Source organism: Mobula hypostoma, chromosome 21, assembly GCF_963921235.1.
Source record: "Mobula hypostoma chromosome 21, sMobHyp1.1, whole genome shotgun sequence".
In the NCBI taxonomy this organism is placed as follows: domain Eukaryota; kingdom Metazoa; phylum Chordata; class Chondrichthyes; order Myliobatiformes; family Myliobatidae; genus Mobula; species Mobula hypostoma.
Genome location: NC_086117.1, coordinates 39731705 through 39747281, shown reverse-complemented (window position 1 = coordinate 39747281; position 15577 = coordinate 39731705). Strand labels below are relative to the sequence as shown.

At 40.1% G+C, this 15577-nt stretch overlaps 1 protein-coding gene across 2 annotated transcripts in view; it reads left to right on the top strand.

The window, feature by feature from the left end:
* The window catches only part of abca2 (ATP-binding cassette, sub-family A (ABC1), member 2), a 583930-nt gene that overhangs the window by 206538 nt on the left and 361815 nt on the right, over positions 1-15577 (top strand). For both annotated transcript variants that reach the window (XM_063073801.1, XM_063073800.1), the window contains exons 3-5: positions 5211-5322; positions 9698-9861; positions 13202-13323. In XM_063073801.1, coding sequence (XP_062929871.1) covers positions 5211-5322; positions 9698-9861; positions 13202-13323 — 398 coding nt within the window. The remainder of the gene's footprint in view (positions 1-5210; positions 5323-9697; positions 9862-13201; positions 13324-15577) is intronic.

Here is a 15577-nt window from a genome sequence, read left to right as displayed (position 1 = left end):
ACGACAAATAAACATGAGAATGAACTAGATTTATATGATTTGCAAAAGTTTATAATAGACTTTTCAAGTGCAAATTAATGCTGCTGACACTGAATGACCTGCAACCCGAGAGTTATGGCCAAAGGCTTTCATACAATAATCTGGAACTCTGCTGATTAGTATTGAGGCTACTTGTTTGCCACTTTATTTGGCCACAAGAGGCATAAATTTAACTTGGCAACTTGCCTTTGCTCACTGATAGGTGCTTCATTCACCTCTCACATTTTACTCAGAAAGGTGTCTGATTGAGCCTTGTTCTATTGGGTTACCTTAAGAGGTGGTAGATGTTGCAGATGAGGAAAAATTTTCATCAGTCCCAAACATCATAACCTTCATAACTTTACATGAAGATTATGCGGGTATATTCAGCCATTGTGAATTTATTCCTGAGTGTGATTTCACTTTAGACCAAACTGGACTGTGCAAAGCTTAACTAAACTTGATTTTCACCAATTGCACCACAACATTTCATGGTATATGGCTTTGATTCTTTATATGGTGATTGTGGTGTCTAAGGCTACAATCCATGGTTTCAAATTAACACGGAGACACAGCAAGTGCCAAGAATTTCCTTGCAGCAACAAGTTACCTGCATTTCCTGCATAACTATCTTCAGATCCAGCAGAAACTTGGGCCTTGGAGGCAACTCTGTAAAGTACTATTTTGACAGTTAATTAAGTCATGCCCAAGGCTATACAGGCTATCATTTACTTAGAGTGTTTGTGTTCGATTCATAAAATTAATCCATACCTATTAAACTCATGTATTCTTTCCTAATTTTAGAATTATTTGAAGAATTAAAATCACAAGTACTCAAATCAATGGAAGCACAATAATTAGATAGAATTAAATCAGGAATTATAAATTGCCTGAAACTTGTGTCTTTTCCCTTATAGCTGCTCCTTTCCATTTAATTTAAGTGGCTGGATCTTGCAGACACATAGTTACTTCAAGCTAAAATTTTCCTAATTCAAATGGGGAGGGCCATTCTTGCTGGCCTGAAGCATCCTGGACTCAACCAGCAAGGCGTGGGCAATGAAATGATTTCCAGCAGTTTACTGAGCGATCTCCACCCTACAGCATCATTGACGGCTAAGAACGCCAGTGAAGCTGTACCTTGTCTGTTAAAGTGGTCAAGAATACTAAATCTAATTTCTGAAAACTAGAAACAATTAAACACTTGAAATGAACTGACAATGCCATATTATTATTTCATGACATAAAAAGCATAAATTCACTTTACAGAAATTGAAAACATAAAACCATTCTCCCTTTTTCACCCCAAGGTCCCAGTTCCCTTGATACTCACACGATTTTGTGCAAATGTACATGTCCACTGAAAAAAAATTATAATTTTACTGCCTATCACTTATAAAAGGGAGTTAGTAGTATGTTGGGATACCAGATCGGCAGTTACATCCAATAGTCCAGAGAATCTGTTAGTCCGGCACACCAAAGTTCCAGACATGCCGGATGAACAGTGCTTTTCTGTGATTTTTTTTCTGAATGAGCAGCAGCTTTAAATTCTCTATTGAAATCAATGTTTATCGGATGCTGATTGGATTCTTCACCCAATCAGCATCCGTAAACCCAGCTGGTGAATCCCAGTACGGTAAATCATTGCCATTGGACTCCATTGCAATTGCCGGCAGTGTTTGCCAACAAAACTTGTGCTAGTAGAGTTGTTGAACTTCTATCAGGTCTAAACTGACTAGATCTCAGCTGGTAAATTTGTCAAAGTTGGCAGAAGTTCTTAAGTTCACCCTGACATGATCTTTAAGGCATGTTGGCTCTCCAATCTTCCCAGCCAAATGAAGCAATTTCTCTGCTTTCTGATCAATGATCAGTCAAATGAAGAAATAATTGTTTGGCCCTTTTGATGAAAGATGCAACCTGATCTATAGGCAAAGCAAGTATCATGAAAATGCAATTATGATGGTTTAGTTAGCATAAAAAAAACTTGCCTGCATAATTTTTCTTTCAACAGAGTTGTATACTCTCCCTCTTGATGAGGAGGAGATCGATCAATAGTGCACAGATCCCTTCCATATTCCTTGCTCTTTCTTGGTCTGAAAGCCATCACAATGTCTGAATATACAACATTTAGTACTAAGTTAAACACAGCAATTTTGAATGGCAGGGACACGTGTAAGAATTTCTCACATTTATAATGCTTTCTGTATTACTGTACTTCCCTCTTTTATTTCTCTGAGAGTGTGTGTCTTTGTCTGTGTCAAGATGCTGGGATGTAGTGGCTTATGGGATGTAGTTAATCAACGATTTGCAAATGCACTAATTTTCAATCAATATCTTTTCCATTTAATTCTCCATGTTCTAAAAGCTGAGAGGTGCTTAAATTATTCTTACTAATGGACATGAAAATATGAAGAGAATTATGGCGTATGTGTAATATTTCAAACTTTTTCAGTGATGAGGTCAAAAGCATCATTTGGTGAAATTAACAGCAATGTAAAGATCGGTGAAACAAACTACCAATCACTTCCTTGATCAGAGATCCTTGAATATTTTTACAAAAAAGCTACTTGATTTGTAGCTATTTAGTGATGTTGATCTGAGCAGGTGATAACAGAACAGATTAAATCTTCAATTACTGAGTGTGTCAATCAGATAATATCTGGTCTTACTTCTGTCCATTTCTCTTTGATTCAAATGGGACGTTTGATTTCTCACCATTGTCTTCAGATTTCCCAAGAAGGATGACTTATCTCCAGGTCATCGCTTTGTATCTTTTGCCACTTTTTTTGACACAATGGCAAGCAAATTTGGGGGAAGTCCATATCGGCTCAAATCTCATCATTTTTACATTGGGGACTGAAACAGTTACCTCTAGCTCCAGCCCTAAGCAGCCCCTAATATTTTTTAAAAAGGTCCTGCAATGTCTTTTTAATGTGGAGGAAAGCATACAGTTTTTGTCCCATTCTACATCAATCCTTCACCAGTTGGGATAATGACAGTTCAGAATCAGGTTAAATATCATCAGCGTATGTCAGGATATTGTTGTCTTTGCGGCAGCAGTACAATGCAATACGTAATAATAGAGAAAAAACTTGAATTGCTCTGTAATTTGGCACTACTGAATTTGACAATTGTATATATTTTTTTATATATAAAATAGTTAAATTGAATAAGTAGTGCAAAATAAAAGTTTAAAAAAAAGTAGTGAGGTAGTGTTCATGGCTTCAATGTCCATTCAGAAATCAAATGCAGAGGGGAAGAAGCTGTTCCTGAATCATTGCCTATGTGCCTTCAGGCTCCTCTGCTTCTTTCCTGATGGTAGCAACGAGAACAAGGCATGACCCGGGTGATGGGGGCCCTTAGTGATGGACGCCTCCTTTTTGAGGCATCACTCCTTGAAGATGTTCTTGATACTGGGGAGACTAGTGCCATGATGGAGCCCACTAAGTTTACAACTCTCTGCGGCTTATTTTGATCTGTGTAGTAGCACCCCCCCCCCACCCCCCAAAATACCAGACGGTGATACAGCCAGTTAGAATGCTCTAGTAATGCACAGAAAATTGCTGGAGGAACTCAAAAGGCTGTACAGTATCTATGGAAAAGAGAAAACAGTCGACATTTCGGGCCGAAAGCCTTCATCGACTGCTTACTCTTTTCCATAGATGCTGCCTGGCCTGCAGAGTTCCTGCAGCATTTTGTGTGCATTACTTTGATTTCCAGCATCTGCAGACTTTCTCTTGTTTATGGAGTTAAAATGCTCCTCCACGATACATCTGTAGAAATTTGTGCGTGCCTTTGGTGACGAACCGAATCTCCTCAGACTCCTACTGAAATATAGCCGGTGGCATGCCTGCTTTGCAGTTGCACCACCATGTTGGGGCCCAGGATAGATCCTCCCAAGGAGCTGCATCCAAAGAGAAAAATACGTTGCATTTTGATAGCACCTTTTGCAGGCCTTGCTCTTTTAACTCTCCAGCATTAGACTGATACTTCAGTGTTGATGTGAGGTTTTCACATTGACACTTTTTTTTTCCAGAGCAGATCCACTATCGGTGCCAAGTCTGACCTAGAATGAAGCTGAGAAAGACTTTCCAAGATGAAGGAACCTCATTCTTTTTTTCCATTAGACTTTCAGACCATTGCCCAACTATATAAAATAAGAAAAATCACAAGTTGTGAACTCTGTCATCACAGATGTTCATATTTCTCTTTATCCTCTATCAAAGCAAGAGTCATCAGCCCCTGTTTCAACTATGCACCTAACAATGTTTAAAACAGAAAGAAAATCTATCTCATTATCAACTCAGGTTTTAGAACCCATAGACTCATGGTTTTGTGATTAGAAAGAAAGTTCTTTTGTTCTTTGATTCAAGTCTCTCAGATACAGTTCTGATGCTAATAAATGCTTCACATTGAAAGGATTAGTTCCTGGTGAGAACATTTTAATTTTACACTAATGGGAGTGTTGAAAACTTTATGGACTATATGTTTCCAGGAAATTATTGAGTGTCCACCATAGATGGATAGGTGACATTGTTGCACTATAATTCCTACTGATCTGAGATGTAGGAGGATCTGGGTCCATAACCTGTGGCAGTCTGCACCTATTATAAAGCAACTAGAGCAGGGGTTCCCAAACTTTTTTTATGCCATGGACCAGTACCACGAACCAAGGTCCGTGGACCCCATGTTGGGGACCCCTGAAATGGAGAGCTATGCCTACTGCAATGGGCAGAAATATGTCACCTTACTATAGTTTCCTATCATTCAGTGATGTGAAAAAGTTGTTGAATATTAATACACTAAAGTCAATGATTCATTCCCTGTTAGTTTTAAAGCAAGGGTTGACTTGGAAAATCATCGGTGTGTGCCTTACTGGGCAAAACTAATCAGTTTACAGCAGCGACTACCAGACCAAGGATTTCTGATCATTGTCTATTTCCCGAAGTCTTGGTTTCCAGTGACCAGAATTTTGTTCCTTGTTTGTTTAAAAACTGCACACCCAAAAAAATCTAATGTAATGAAGACAGATGATGACCTTTTGACCTCTGACCTGTATTCTTTGGTCTCTAGTGGGTTTTATTACTTGCATGAAGAAAATCTTACTCTGCTATCGCTTTAACTGCTCTTTGAACTGTACCCTCTCCCCTTCTTGTTTCCCTCGCTCCTGTCTGTTTTGTGCTGCTTCCCTCCAGCATTCTACACAGCTGCGCCGCTGACATCTGCCGGGATACTCCCTGTGATGCAGTCTCTGTGTCCCGATGGCCAGAGGGATGAATTTGGATTCCTGCAATATTCCAACTCCACGTAAGTCCATCTGAAAAGACGTCAAAATTCTTGCTTCTGTAATTGTAGAATGTTGACACAATTGCTTTAGCAAAGCCAGTGTCTCATTTTGAAGTGGATTATTTCTTCATTTAGCAAGCTTTTCTTATTGTAACCACCATTGGTCATGAGATAAACAACCCAACAGCAGAGTGTGGGAGCTCACTCGGTGAAGGTTCCACTAGCATCTCACGCATATACATACTCACTGTTAGGTCTGTGCTGATGGTGTGCCATTGGTACATAACGAAATTGGAAACTCCTTGGATGGGGAAAGATGTATTACCGGTTGCCCAGCTTGGAGTAGAATTTAGACAGATTGAACTCTGGAGTTTTATGCACTGGTCAATGTTGGAACTGCATTTGCATTCATGCTTACACAGGCCTGAAAAGTGTTTGTGTTTATCAGGTAGAATAGGATTGGTTCTAGTGGAAATGCTTTGCATTGTTGAACTGTCTGCCAGCACTAATTATCTGAGTCAATGAAGCCCTGGAGCTATATCACATCAATGGGTTTACTTGTCTGGTTACATTTCATAATATTTAATTTTCTTACTTTAGATTTACTACTTCAAGCCATAGGTCACCATGTCCTCAGTTTTACAATCTGATGAGTGATAATGTATTAGTGAGATTTTTTTTAAAGATACAGCATAGAATCGCCCCTTCCACACCACCCAGCAATCCCCAAATTTAATCCGAGCCTAATTACGGGACAATTTACAATGACCAATCAATCTACCTTTGGTACACTTTCGGACTGTGGGAGGAAACTGGAGCACCCAGAGGTAACCTACAGGCAGCGAAGGGAACATACAAACTCCTTTCAGTCAGCGCCGGGAATTAAACCTGGGTCATTGTGCTAATCACGACGCTCTTGTGGTGCTACATTGCAAAATACTCACGTAGTGGTTAGTGCGACCCTGTTTCAGCTTGGGATGTGAGAGTTTAGAGTTCAGTTCCGACATCGTCGGTAAGGAGTGTCTGTATGCCCTCTGCGTGGGCTTTTCTCAGGTGCTCCAGTTTACTCCCACGGTCCAAAGACCTACAGGGTAGGTTAATTGGTCATTGTAAATTGTTCAATGATTGGGTTAGATCTAATTGGGGTTGTCAGGGATTGCTGGGACAGCATGGCGAGAAGGGCCAGAAGGGCTTACGCCAAGCTGTATCGATCGCCAAATAAATAAGTAAAACCCCAAGTCTGCACTACTGCTCAGCACAAAGGTCAAGTGGGGCCTGCCCCTACACCTTCCTCACCACCATTCTGGGTCCCAAACAGTGCTTCCAGATGAAGTGACACTTCACATGTGAGTTTATTGGGATTATCTGGCTTCCTCTACATGGGGCTGTGTGGGGCTGCTTCGTCCAGCAACTTCGCTCCGTCTGCCACAAAAGGAGGGCTTTCCTGGTGGCCGCCATTTTAATTCTACTTCCCATTCCTGTTCAAGGCCCCATCTACTGCCACGATAAGGCACTCTTGGGTCAGAGGAGCAACACGTATTCTGGCTGAGCAGCCTACAACCTGATGGCATGAACATCGATTTCTCTGCTGGTAATTTCTCTCTCCTCCCCCTTCTCTCTTTTTCCATTCCCTGTCCTGGCTCCTGTATTACTCTTTCTCTTCTCCTCACTTGCCCAGCACCTCACTCATGTGTCCCGCCCTTCCTCTCCTATGGTACACTCTCCTATTACATACCACCTTCTTCAGCCCTTTACCTCTCCCACAAATCACCTTCCAGCTTCTTTCTTCATCCCTCCTCCCTCACCTACCCATCTTTCCCCTAACCTGGTTTCACCTATCACCTACCAGTTGTACTCCTTCCCCTCGCCCTACCTTCTTTTTCTAGCTTCTTCCCCACCTCCTCACCCTTTCTGTCCCGATGAATGGTCTCAGCCCAAAACGTCGACTGTTTATTCATGCCTGACTTGCTGAGTTCCTCCAGCATTTTCAATAAGTTTCGATAGATACATTTAATGTCAGAAAAATGGTTACAACATATATCCTGAGATTCTTCCTCTTTGCAAGCATCCACGGAAACAGAGGAGTGCCCCAAAGAATGAATGACAGTTAAATGTTAGAACCCCAAAGCCCCTTCCCAGGCATAAGCAGCAGCAAAGTAATGACCCCTCCCCTCCCCCACCAACTAAAAAACACTGGCACCCCCACTGATCACTCAAGCCTGCAGCAAAGCATCAGTAAAGACAGATTTGCAGTACCCCAAAAACTACTCATTCACCTGGTATTCGACATACCACAGGCTCTCTCTCTCCCTTATAAGGGAAAAAGTATCCCCGTTTCACAGCGAGATTGGAGACATAACCAAAGAACTCGCTGATTTATGGTGTTAAAAGTCTGTGGCGTCACTTTTACTGAGCTCTGTGCCCAAAAAACTCGGGTCGCTGGGCACAGAGCCAGCAGCCAGTTCATTGCCTTAGATCTTCTGTGTAATTCCACAACGCATCAGGGGGCAGCACTGGCATTGAATCAGCCTGTCTCCAGAGCTATGAAAATCCAAAACCCTAAAGGCACGCTAGTCTTCAGGACGTGTCCTTGGCATATCGAAAAGCAGCCGATCGTGAGGCCCTGAGAGCGAGTCCCATTTCCGCAAAGAACCGAAGTCAGCGTGCAACTCCAGGAGGTGGTCTTCGAAAGAACCTTGAATTGGGAAAAAAAGAGATATCAAAGATAGAAATTGAGCTGTTTCCAAAGATGCAAGCAAAGGAGTTGCCGTTAGGTGCCATCGTCCTCCATCATCCTCCTAAGCTCCACCCAGGTGTTGAGCCAGTTTAGTTTCCATAATTGTGCCACCACGCTGCATTGTTAGTGTTTTAAGATCATAGAACATTGAACAGTACAACATGGAAACAGGTTCCTTTTGCCCACAACATCTGCACCAACCATAATGCCAAATTAAACCCAACCCATCCGCCTGCATATGATTGCAATCCCTGCATATGCACATGCCTGTCTAAACCACCAATCCTGGCAGCACGTTCCAGGCGCCTGCTACTCTTGAATAAAATTTAGCCTGCCTAACTCCTTTACACTTTTCCCCCCTCACCATTGCCTTTGCAATGTAATTAGTTTAAAACATAATCACAAATCTTTTTGATGAGAAGTAGATTATAATGTCCTGGTTCATGAGTTTGATGTATGGGTCCCTGTCACCATTTTATTTGCATGAGGACAGGGTGGTAGAAAGACCATAAGCAAAATGCCTGTTCATATCCCACCATATCCTTCACATGCACTGTAGGTTTGTGTGGTGCTTTAGTGTCCAGAGCTTGAAACAGAGATGGTGGCTTTGTGAGTCTTATCCTTCACAGTCTTGTGTCAAAGTTTTTTTTTCATGGTTTATTATATTCACTGTCACAGTGTTGGGAATAAAGCATCTGGCTTATACACATAAATATCAACATTGTGACAGTGAGCAGAGTATTTCTTTGTCAGTTGAGTTAAATATTGGCCAGGGTACTGGGGAAAACCCTTGCATTTTACATAATGTAGCTGTCCACCTTAAGTAGCAATTAACGCCTTGGTTTAACACCTTATCTGAAAGACAGATACTTCCATGTTCAAAACTGGAAGGGCAACTCACCGATCCTGAAAAATGACCATGACCACCTTTACGTGCATTTAAGGAGAAATTTTGTGTAATTTTGCTACATTAAGCTTGGTTGTATTGTTACATGTTTTATTGTGCCTAATTTTTTCACTTGTTCCACACATAATGCCTCAATTTTCAATATTTTTTATAAGTTCATATAATTTTTTTGAGGATTTAGTACAGGTTTAAAACTATTTCAACATTCCAGCTCCCAAAAAGACCATCCAGGAAGAATGTCTGTAGGACTGACAGAAGATTTCCTGAACAGTCACCCTTTATTTGTTCAATATGTCAGTAGGTTCACTATTGATTGGTATGGACAAAGCAAATTTATTTACTTATTCCTATTTTTCCTGTTTATACATGCCTTACACCACTGCTTTCTTTATAGCTTTAAAAATATTGTGTGTTGGTGCTCTGATACGCAGTTGCAGGGCACCTAAACAGATTTGACTTTTTAACACAGTTTTCTGAGTTAATGACCTTGAGGTCTATTTTGAAAATGTATTGAAACGATAGATGCCATGCATTCTGTCATGAAATGAGATGAATTTTATTTTGTTTTGCACTAAGAAACAAGATCCTTTAAAGAGTTTGCAGGAATCAACTCTTAGAGACATTAAAGTTGGTGTTGCTATATTAGGGTAAGGCAAGGAGGGAAAGTACTGCACATTGGTACTGGTTTCTCATGTAAGGATATAGATACTGTATATATGTGTCTACTTACTGTGGCTGCTGTTTCTTTGAAGAGTCACACAGTTACTCGAGAGAATCAATGAAGTGGTGGAAGAGAGCAATCTGTTTGACCCTGATCGCCCAGGTCTGGAAGAAGAGCTGGAATCACTTCGGCGTCATCTGGAATCAATGAATAATGACCCAAGCTCAGTGGAGAACCACTTCAACCACACTTATGGTATGAAGCTCGTCGTTACAGCCTATCCCTTGGAAAGTGGCAATAGGGACATAAACCCATAATTAAATTCTGAGTACAGATTGGCAATAGGAAATTTAACTTGCACAAGAGCAAATTTGCAATTCGCCAGTACTTTTAAGCAATAATTGTTAGCGTAATCCATGTTGATTTATTTTTGCACATCCATCCCCTCAGGGACATGTGTTGTATTCTGAAAAAAACAGACTTAAAATAATAATTTTGCCACAGTTCATGTTTCATGTGATCAGAATTTACAGAACTAAACTGATTAATAATTTTGGAGGTGAATTTCAGAAATGGTTTGATTTCTTTATATTCTAGATCCTTAAACCTCCTAGCTAATTTATTAATTATACAACATGGAAATAGCCCCACAATGCCCATGCTCACCATTGGACACTCTTCCTTATTAATCTAAACTTCCAGCACTTGTTCCATATCTCTCTATGCCTCGGCAGTTTAAGTGCTCAGCAAGAACTTTGTTGAATGCTATTAGTGATTCTACTTCCATCACTTTCTCTGGCATCACATTCCAGGTCCTAGCCACTCTGTGGATGAAAAACAACGCCTTCTGCCTCCTCTGAATCTCCTACCCCTTCTGCTATATCTATGTATTCCCAATTCTATTAGCCTTTGATAGAGAGAATTGTTTGTTGCAGTTTACTTTATCTCTACCCCGCAGAATTTTATGTATCTCAGTCATAAACCTCCTCAGCTCAAGAGAAATCAGACCTACCTTTTCCAGTCTCTCCTTATAATGGAAATATTCTATCTGAGGCAATAGCCTGGTAAATCTCCTCAGCACCCATTCTCGTGTCATTATATTTTGTCTGTAGTTCAGTACCCCAGCTGACAATGTTTTATAAAGTTGGAGCATAACCTCCATGCTTTTGTATTCTATGCCCTGGTTACTGCTACCATCAGTGATCTTTAGTCTTTTTTTTAATATTCTTTTACGGGATGTGAATGTTGGCAGCTAAGCCACATTTTTTTGCCCGTCCCTAGTTGTCCATGAGAAGGTGGTGATGAGTTGCTTTCTTGAACTACTGCAGTCCCTGAGGTACAGGTATACCCATAGTGCAGTAAGGGAGGGAATTCCATGATTTTGACCCAGTGACCCTTGCATGCCAAGATCCTTCTGTTCCTCAGTACTCTCTTGGATTTTACCATTCATGGTGTATGTCCATGCCCCAAAACGCATACCTCACATTTATCAAATCTAGACTCTACCTGCCACTTCTTAGCCCACTCAGAAATACATCAATGTCATCCTTTAGCCTGAGACCACTCTTCACAGTGTGATCAAACTCCGTCAATCTTCATGTCATCTGTGAGCTTGCTCATCATTCCTCCTATATTCATATCCAAGTCATTCCCATATATTGTAAACATCAAAGGTTCTAGCAGCAGTCTCTGGAGCACCAGTGGTTATAGTCATCCAGTCATGAAAACACCCCTTTACTCTTATTCTCTGTATCCTATTGCTAAGCTGGATACTATGGGCCCTGTCCTCTTGGACATGCTTCCCATGCAGGACCTTGTGGAGGTTCTGACTGAAGTGCATGTAAACCACATCTACAGCACTGCTGTCGTCAATACTTTTTGTTACCTCCCCAAAGAATTCAGTCAGGTTGGTCAAACAAGATCCACCCTATTTCTTTAGAATCTTTAAAAGACAATGAAATGCATTGTAGTAGAAATTTGTCATCTGCTGTGTAGGATAAATGTACATCATAATTCATATATTGCACTTTACTTCTGAAATCTCATTAACTTTATCCAATCTACAACTGGAGATGATTACAGGTGTTCGGCAAAGAGATCACCCAGTTATAGGAATCTGCCTTAATAACCTTCTCTGAAACCTACCAATGTGTCCAGTGTGCTGAATTTTTTCTGCACTCTATTAATAGGATATTATTCTTTAAGTGATATTAAATGTTCATAAGAGAAATTGAAGTTAACATAGTTTTGAAACTTTTCTGAGGTTGCATGCCATTTTTGTTGTAATTCTCTGTATTTCTTGAATCTGATGCTTCTGAACGTTCAGGAAATTCACTGGATAATCACACAACAGTGACCCTGTTAAGTTATTGGATGTGTTATTACTCCATATTGTTACTGTGATGATTAAAGAGAAAGCTGATCAGATGGGAGATTGGTGCTGTTATTGCTTAGGAGTCAAGCTTTGAGCAAAAGTATAAGAACCAGGATTAAGCCTTCTGATGTCTCAAGCTTGTTCCATTATTTCACAAGTTCACAGTTGATCTGGCTTCTGTTCCCTGATCTATCGTATCCCCACTTACTCTGAATGCTTTATTAGTCTCAGTTTTGAATATTACCAGTATTGAACATCCTCAGTCCTCTGAGGAAAATTCCAAAGATTTACAAGCACTGAAGCGGATTAAGAAATTTCCCTTCCTCCTAATCCTAAAGGGCTGATTTTCTTAGTTTCTGATTCTTCAATCTGAAATTGCCTGGTCACGTTTACCATGTCAGTTCATCTCAGGGTCTCTTATAGCTTGATGTGATGATCATTTAGTGAAGCAGGGTGATGGAGAAAGGAAAGCCATACTTAAATATATCAAATTTTCCAGATTATTTCTGCAATTATTTATTGTAATCTTCAATCAAGGAAGATCATGCTGCTTGAGTTGTAAGCTTGGAAGGAGGACTCTTAGCCTGACTGCCAATCTTTAGCAGGAACATCCAATTTTTCCCTGAGTTATTGCGCATAATAAGTGATTTGAAGCATCGAGACCTCAGATTTCTTTAGGAGATCACACTGTTAATTAGGCCTCCCAGGGCGTGTTGTACAATTAAAATTTCATCCTAGCCATTGTGTCAGCCTTCTGTGTGTATCTTCACAGGTCTGTTCTTTGTAAGCCATTTAATATTTGATGGTAGATCATGTTTTACCACCTTGAATATATAGCAAGAATCAGATAGTGTTCCACTGATGCTGTTTGTCTAACCTCTAGCCTTTTTAAAATTCACCAGGATTTATGTCCAGGGAATACTATAAACTGTGCAACATGGAATATGAGGAAGTAATTTTGACAGATGTTCTTGTGATACAATACTCGTTTTCCTCACTGATAGCAATTCCCTACCCACCCACCCCCGAGTTAGATGGTCAGAATCTTACTGTTGAAAGGTAGCATTGAAAGATTTTTGCACAGTTGTAGGTGCTGTTTATCAGGTGAGACGACACTGCACTGCTTAGTATTCCTTGGTTATAAACAATGTTTTTAAAAATTTGATTATGTAGCAGCATTCAGAGTTTGAATCTTTCGTTTATGATTCTCATTACTTTTAGGATTCACTCTTGGATCAGTTGTGAAGGACCGGGCTGAACTTCAACACTTCTTGACACACAACATGTCCATGTCCAATGAAACAGCTGGACTCCTACTGGGATCAAGTATCAATTTGAAGGAGGTAAGAACAAAGGAAATGGAATGTGTGGTTGACTAGATGAACTTGAATTGCAATAGTGATTTTGAAATCATGGAAAGTCAACAATAATGACAATATATTATCCCATCCATAAGAATGTTTGAGACAACAGCAGGAGCTGTCACTCCTAAATCAGGTTAGTTCCCTCCTGATCCCTCTCCTGCATTTGTACTGATTTATTTAGGCAGTATGTGCAAAAGACATTTTCTATTGAAAGAGTATTTATATATTTATGTGTGATTATTTCTGGTTCCAAAGATTATTCATGCGAACTCCAACAGTAGAAGGTAGTGCTAATTTTATTGGAATGTAATACTTTCTGGGTGAAATAATTCACGTGAGTGGATCAGCTATTGTAGAACCATTGGTCTGGTTAATTATACAGAACAGTTGTTGATCAGAAATGGGAAATAAAAAGAACTTAAATCAAAATATTAGAATGCATGTCTTTCCATCTTGGCTCCATGGTGGTCTCCAATTATTTCTTTGGAACTACAGGTGAGCACAAAGTTAGAACTGGTGAACAATTGTATGACGCAGAGTCATGGGGAGAGATCACAAGCCCTCAATATGTCGACCATCAAGTACTCATATACTGAATAACATTTACTCTCCTTATACTCCCACCAATTTTCCTCGGATCCTACCATTCACCTACACATTAGGGACAATTTACAGTGGCCAGTTAACACACCAACCTGCACATCAATGAAGTTTGGAAGGAAACCCACAGAGACAGCAACAGAGATCTGGATTGAACTTGGGCTGTAGGAGCTGTGAGGTGGACAGTCTACTAACTGTGCCACCGTGCCTCCAATTATCTGTCACCTTTAAGCACAGCTTTCCAGATGACATGTAAGGCCATCGAAGCTAATGAAATGGTTCCATTATTTTGAAATGATTTTGTCTATAAGTTAAAAAAGGCATAAAAATCACTTGATCTGGTAGCCATACATCTATAATATTATAATGACTGACATCTAAAACACATAGGACTGATAAGAAAAAACACTTACTAAAAGGAGAGAGAGAGAGAGGGGAAACGAGCTCTACCACTTATAGGAACAGACGTACATAATCAGACTTCTCAGTTTAAGGACATTACGGGAGCTCATTTTTTTTTTGTATAGGTGTCAATAATTGAGGCGTTCTTAACCCAGGGACTACCTGTGTACTGAGTGAATGTTCAATTTTAATAGAAGTTCCTAGTCATCTTCATTTTGGCAAGCTATTATTTTGGAAATGCCAGAGATGTTCTATTAAATGTCAGCCAAGTGCTTTATTGTGCATGGTTCCCTCCTCATTTCAACACAAGATGAAAAGGCCGTCAGCCTCTCAAGCCTGCCCTGCCATTATATACGATCATGGCTGAACTTCTCCAGGCCTCAAACCATTTTCTGTGCCAGTTTTCCAGTAATCTAGTCTTCACAGCCCTCTGCAATAGAGCATTTCAGAGATTTGCCACCATATGTGAAATAAAATTCATCAGCATTAGTGTTACTTCTTTATGTAATTTTGAATACTAAGTGTCAGCTAAAACTGGCTTGCATGATCTGGACATTAGGGAATAGTAGGCAGGTTAACTATTCAATGGCATTAGAAATAAACCATAAGAAAGATGTAATATGACTACAGAGTTGCATTTTCTTATGTTAGCATGCCTTAATATGTGCCACAAGGATTTTAACAAATAAACTACACTATACTGATATCCGACAAGTAAACTTGATTGCATGATTTTTGAACGAGGGGAAATTTTAAATGGCAAAGTAATGCATCAACCAACATGTTTTTTGGGATGTCGGAGGAAACTGCAATGCAGTGAGGAAGGCCACATGATCATAGAGAAGATGTGCTAACTCTACACATTGAGCAGATAATGTCAGGATGGAACCCAGACGGCTGGAGGTGTGAGGCAGCAGCTCTGTGAGTTGTGCTAATTAGTTTCACTTAGCAGCAATGGGTTCAGACAACTAGGCTTTCTTCAACAACATTCACTCTCAGCTGTAAGAACACTTTAGGTTGAATACTTATCTCAACAATGACTGGTTTATGTTTTTATTATGTCCGCCAGTAAAGTCCTTTATTCCTGTCCTAATTGCATTGCGGAACACTTCAGGGTGTTTCCCAGAACTAATGACACAATCAGAAAGAAAAGTGAAGAAGGGTCTATTGAACTTTCTGAGGTTTACACGGAAGCTCGTTTTGAGCTTCCTCTAAGTCCTGTCACACTGGC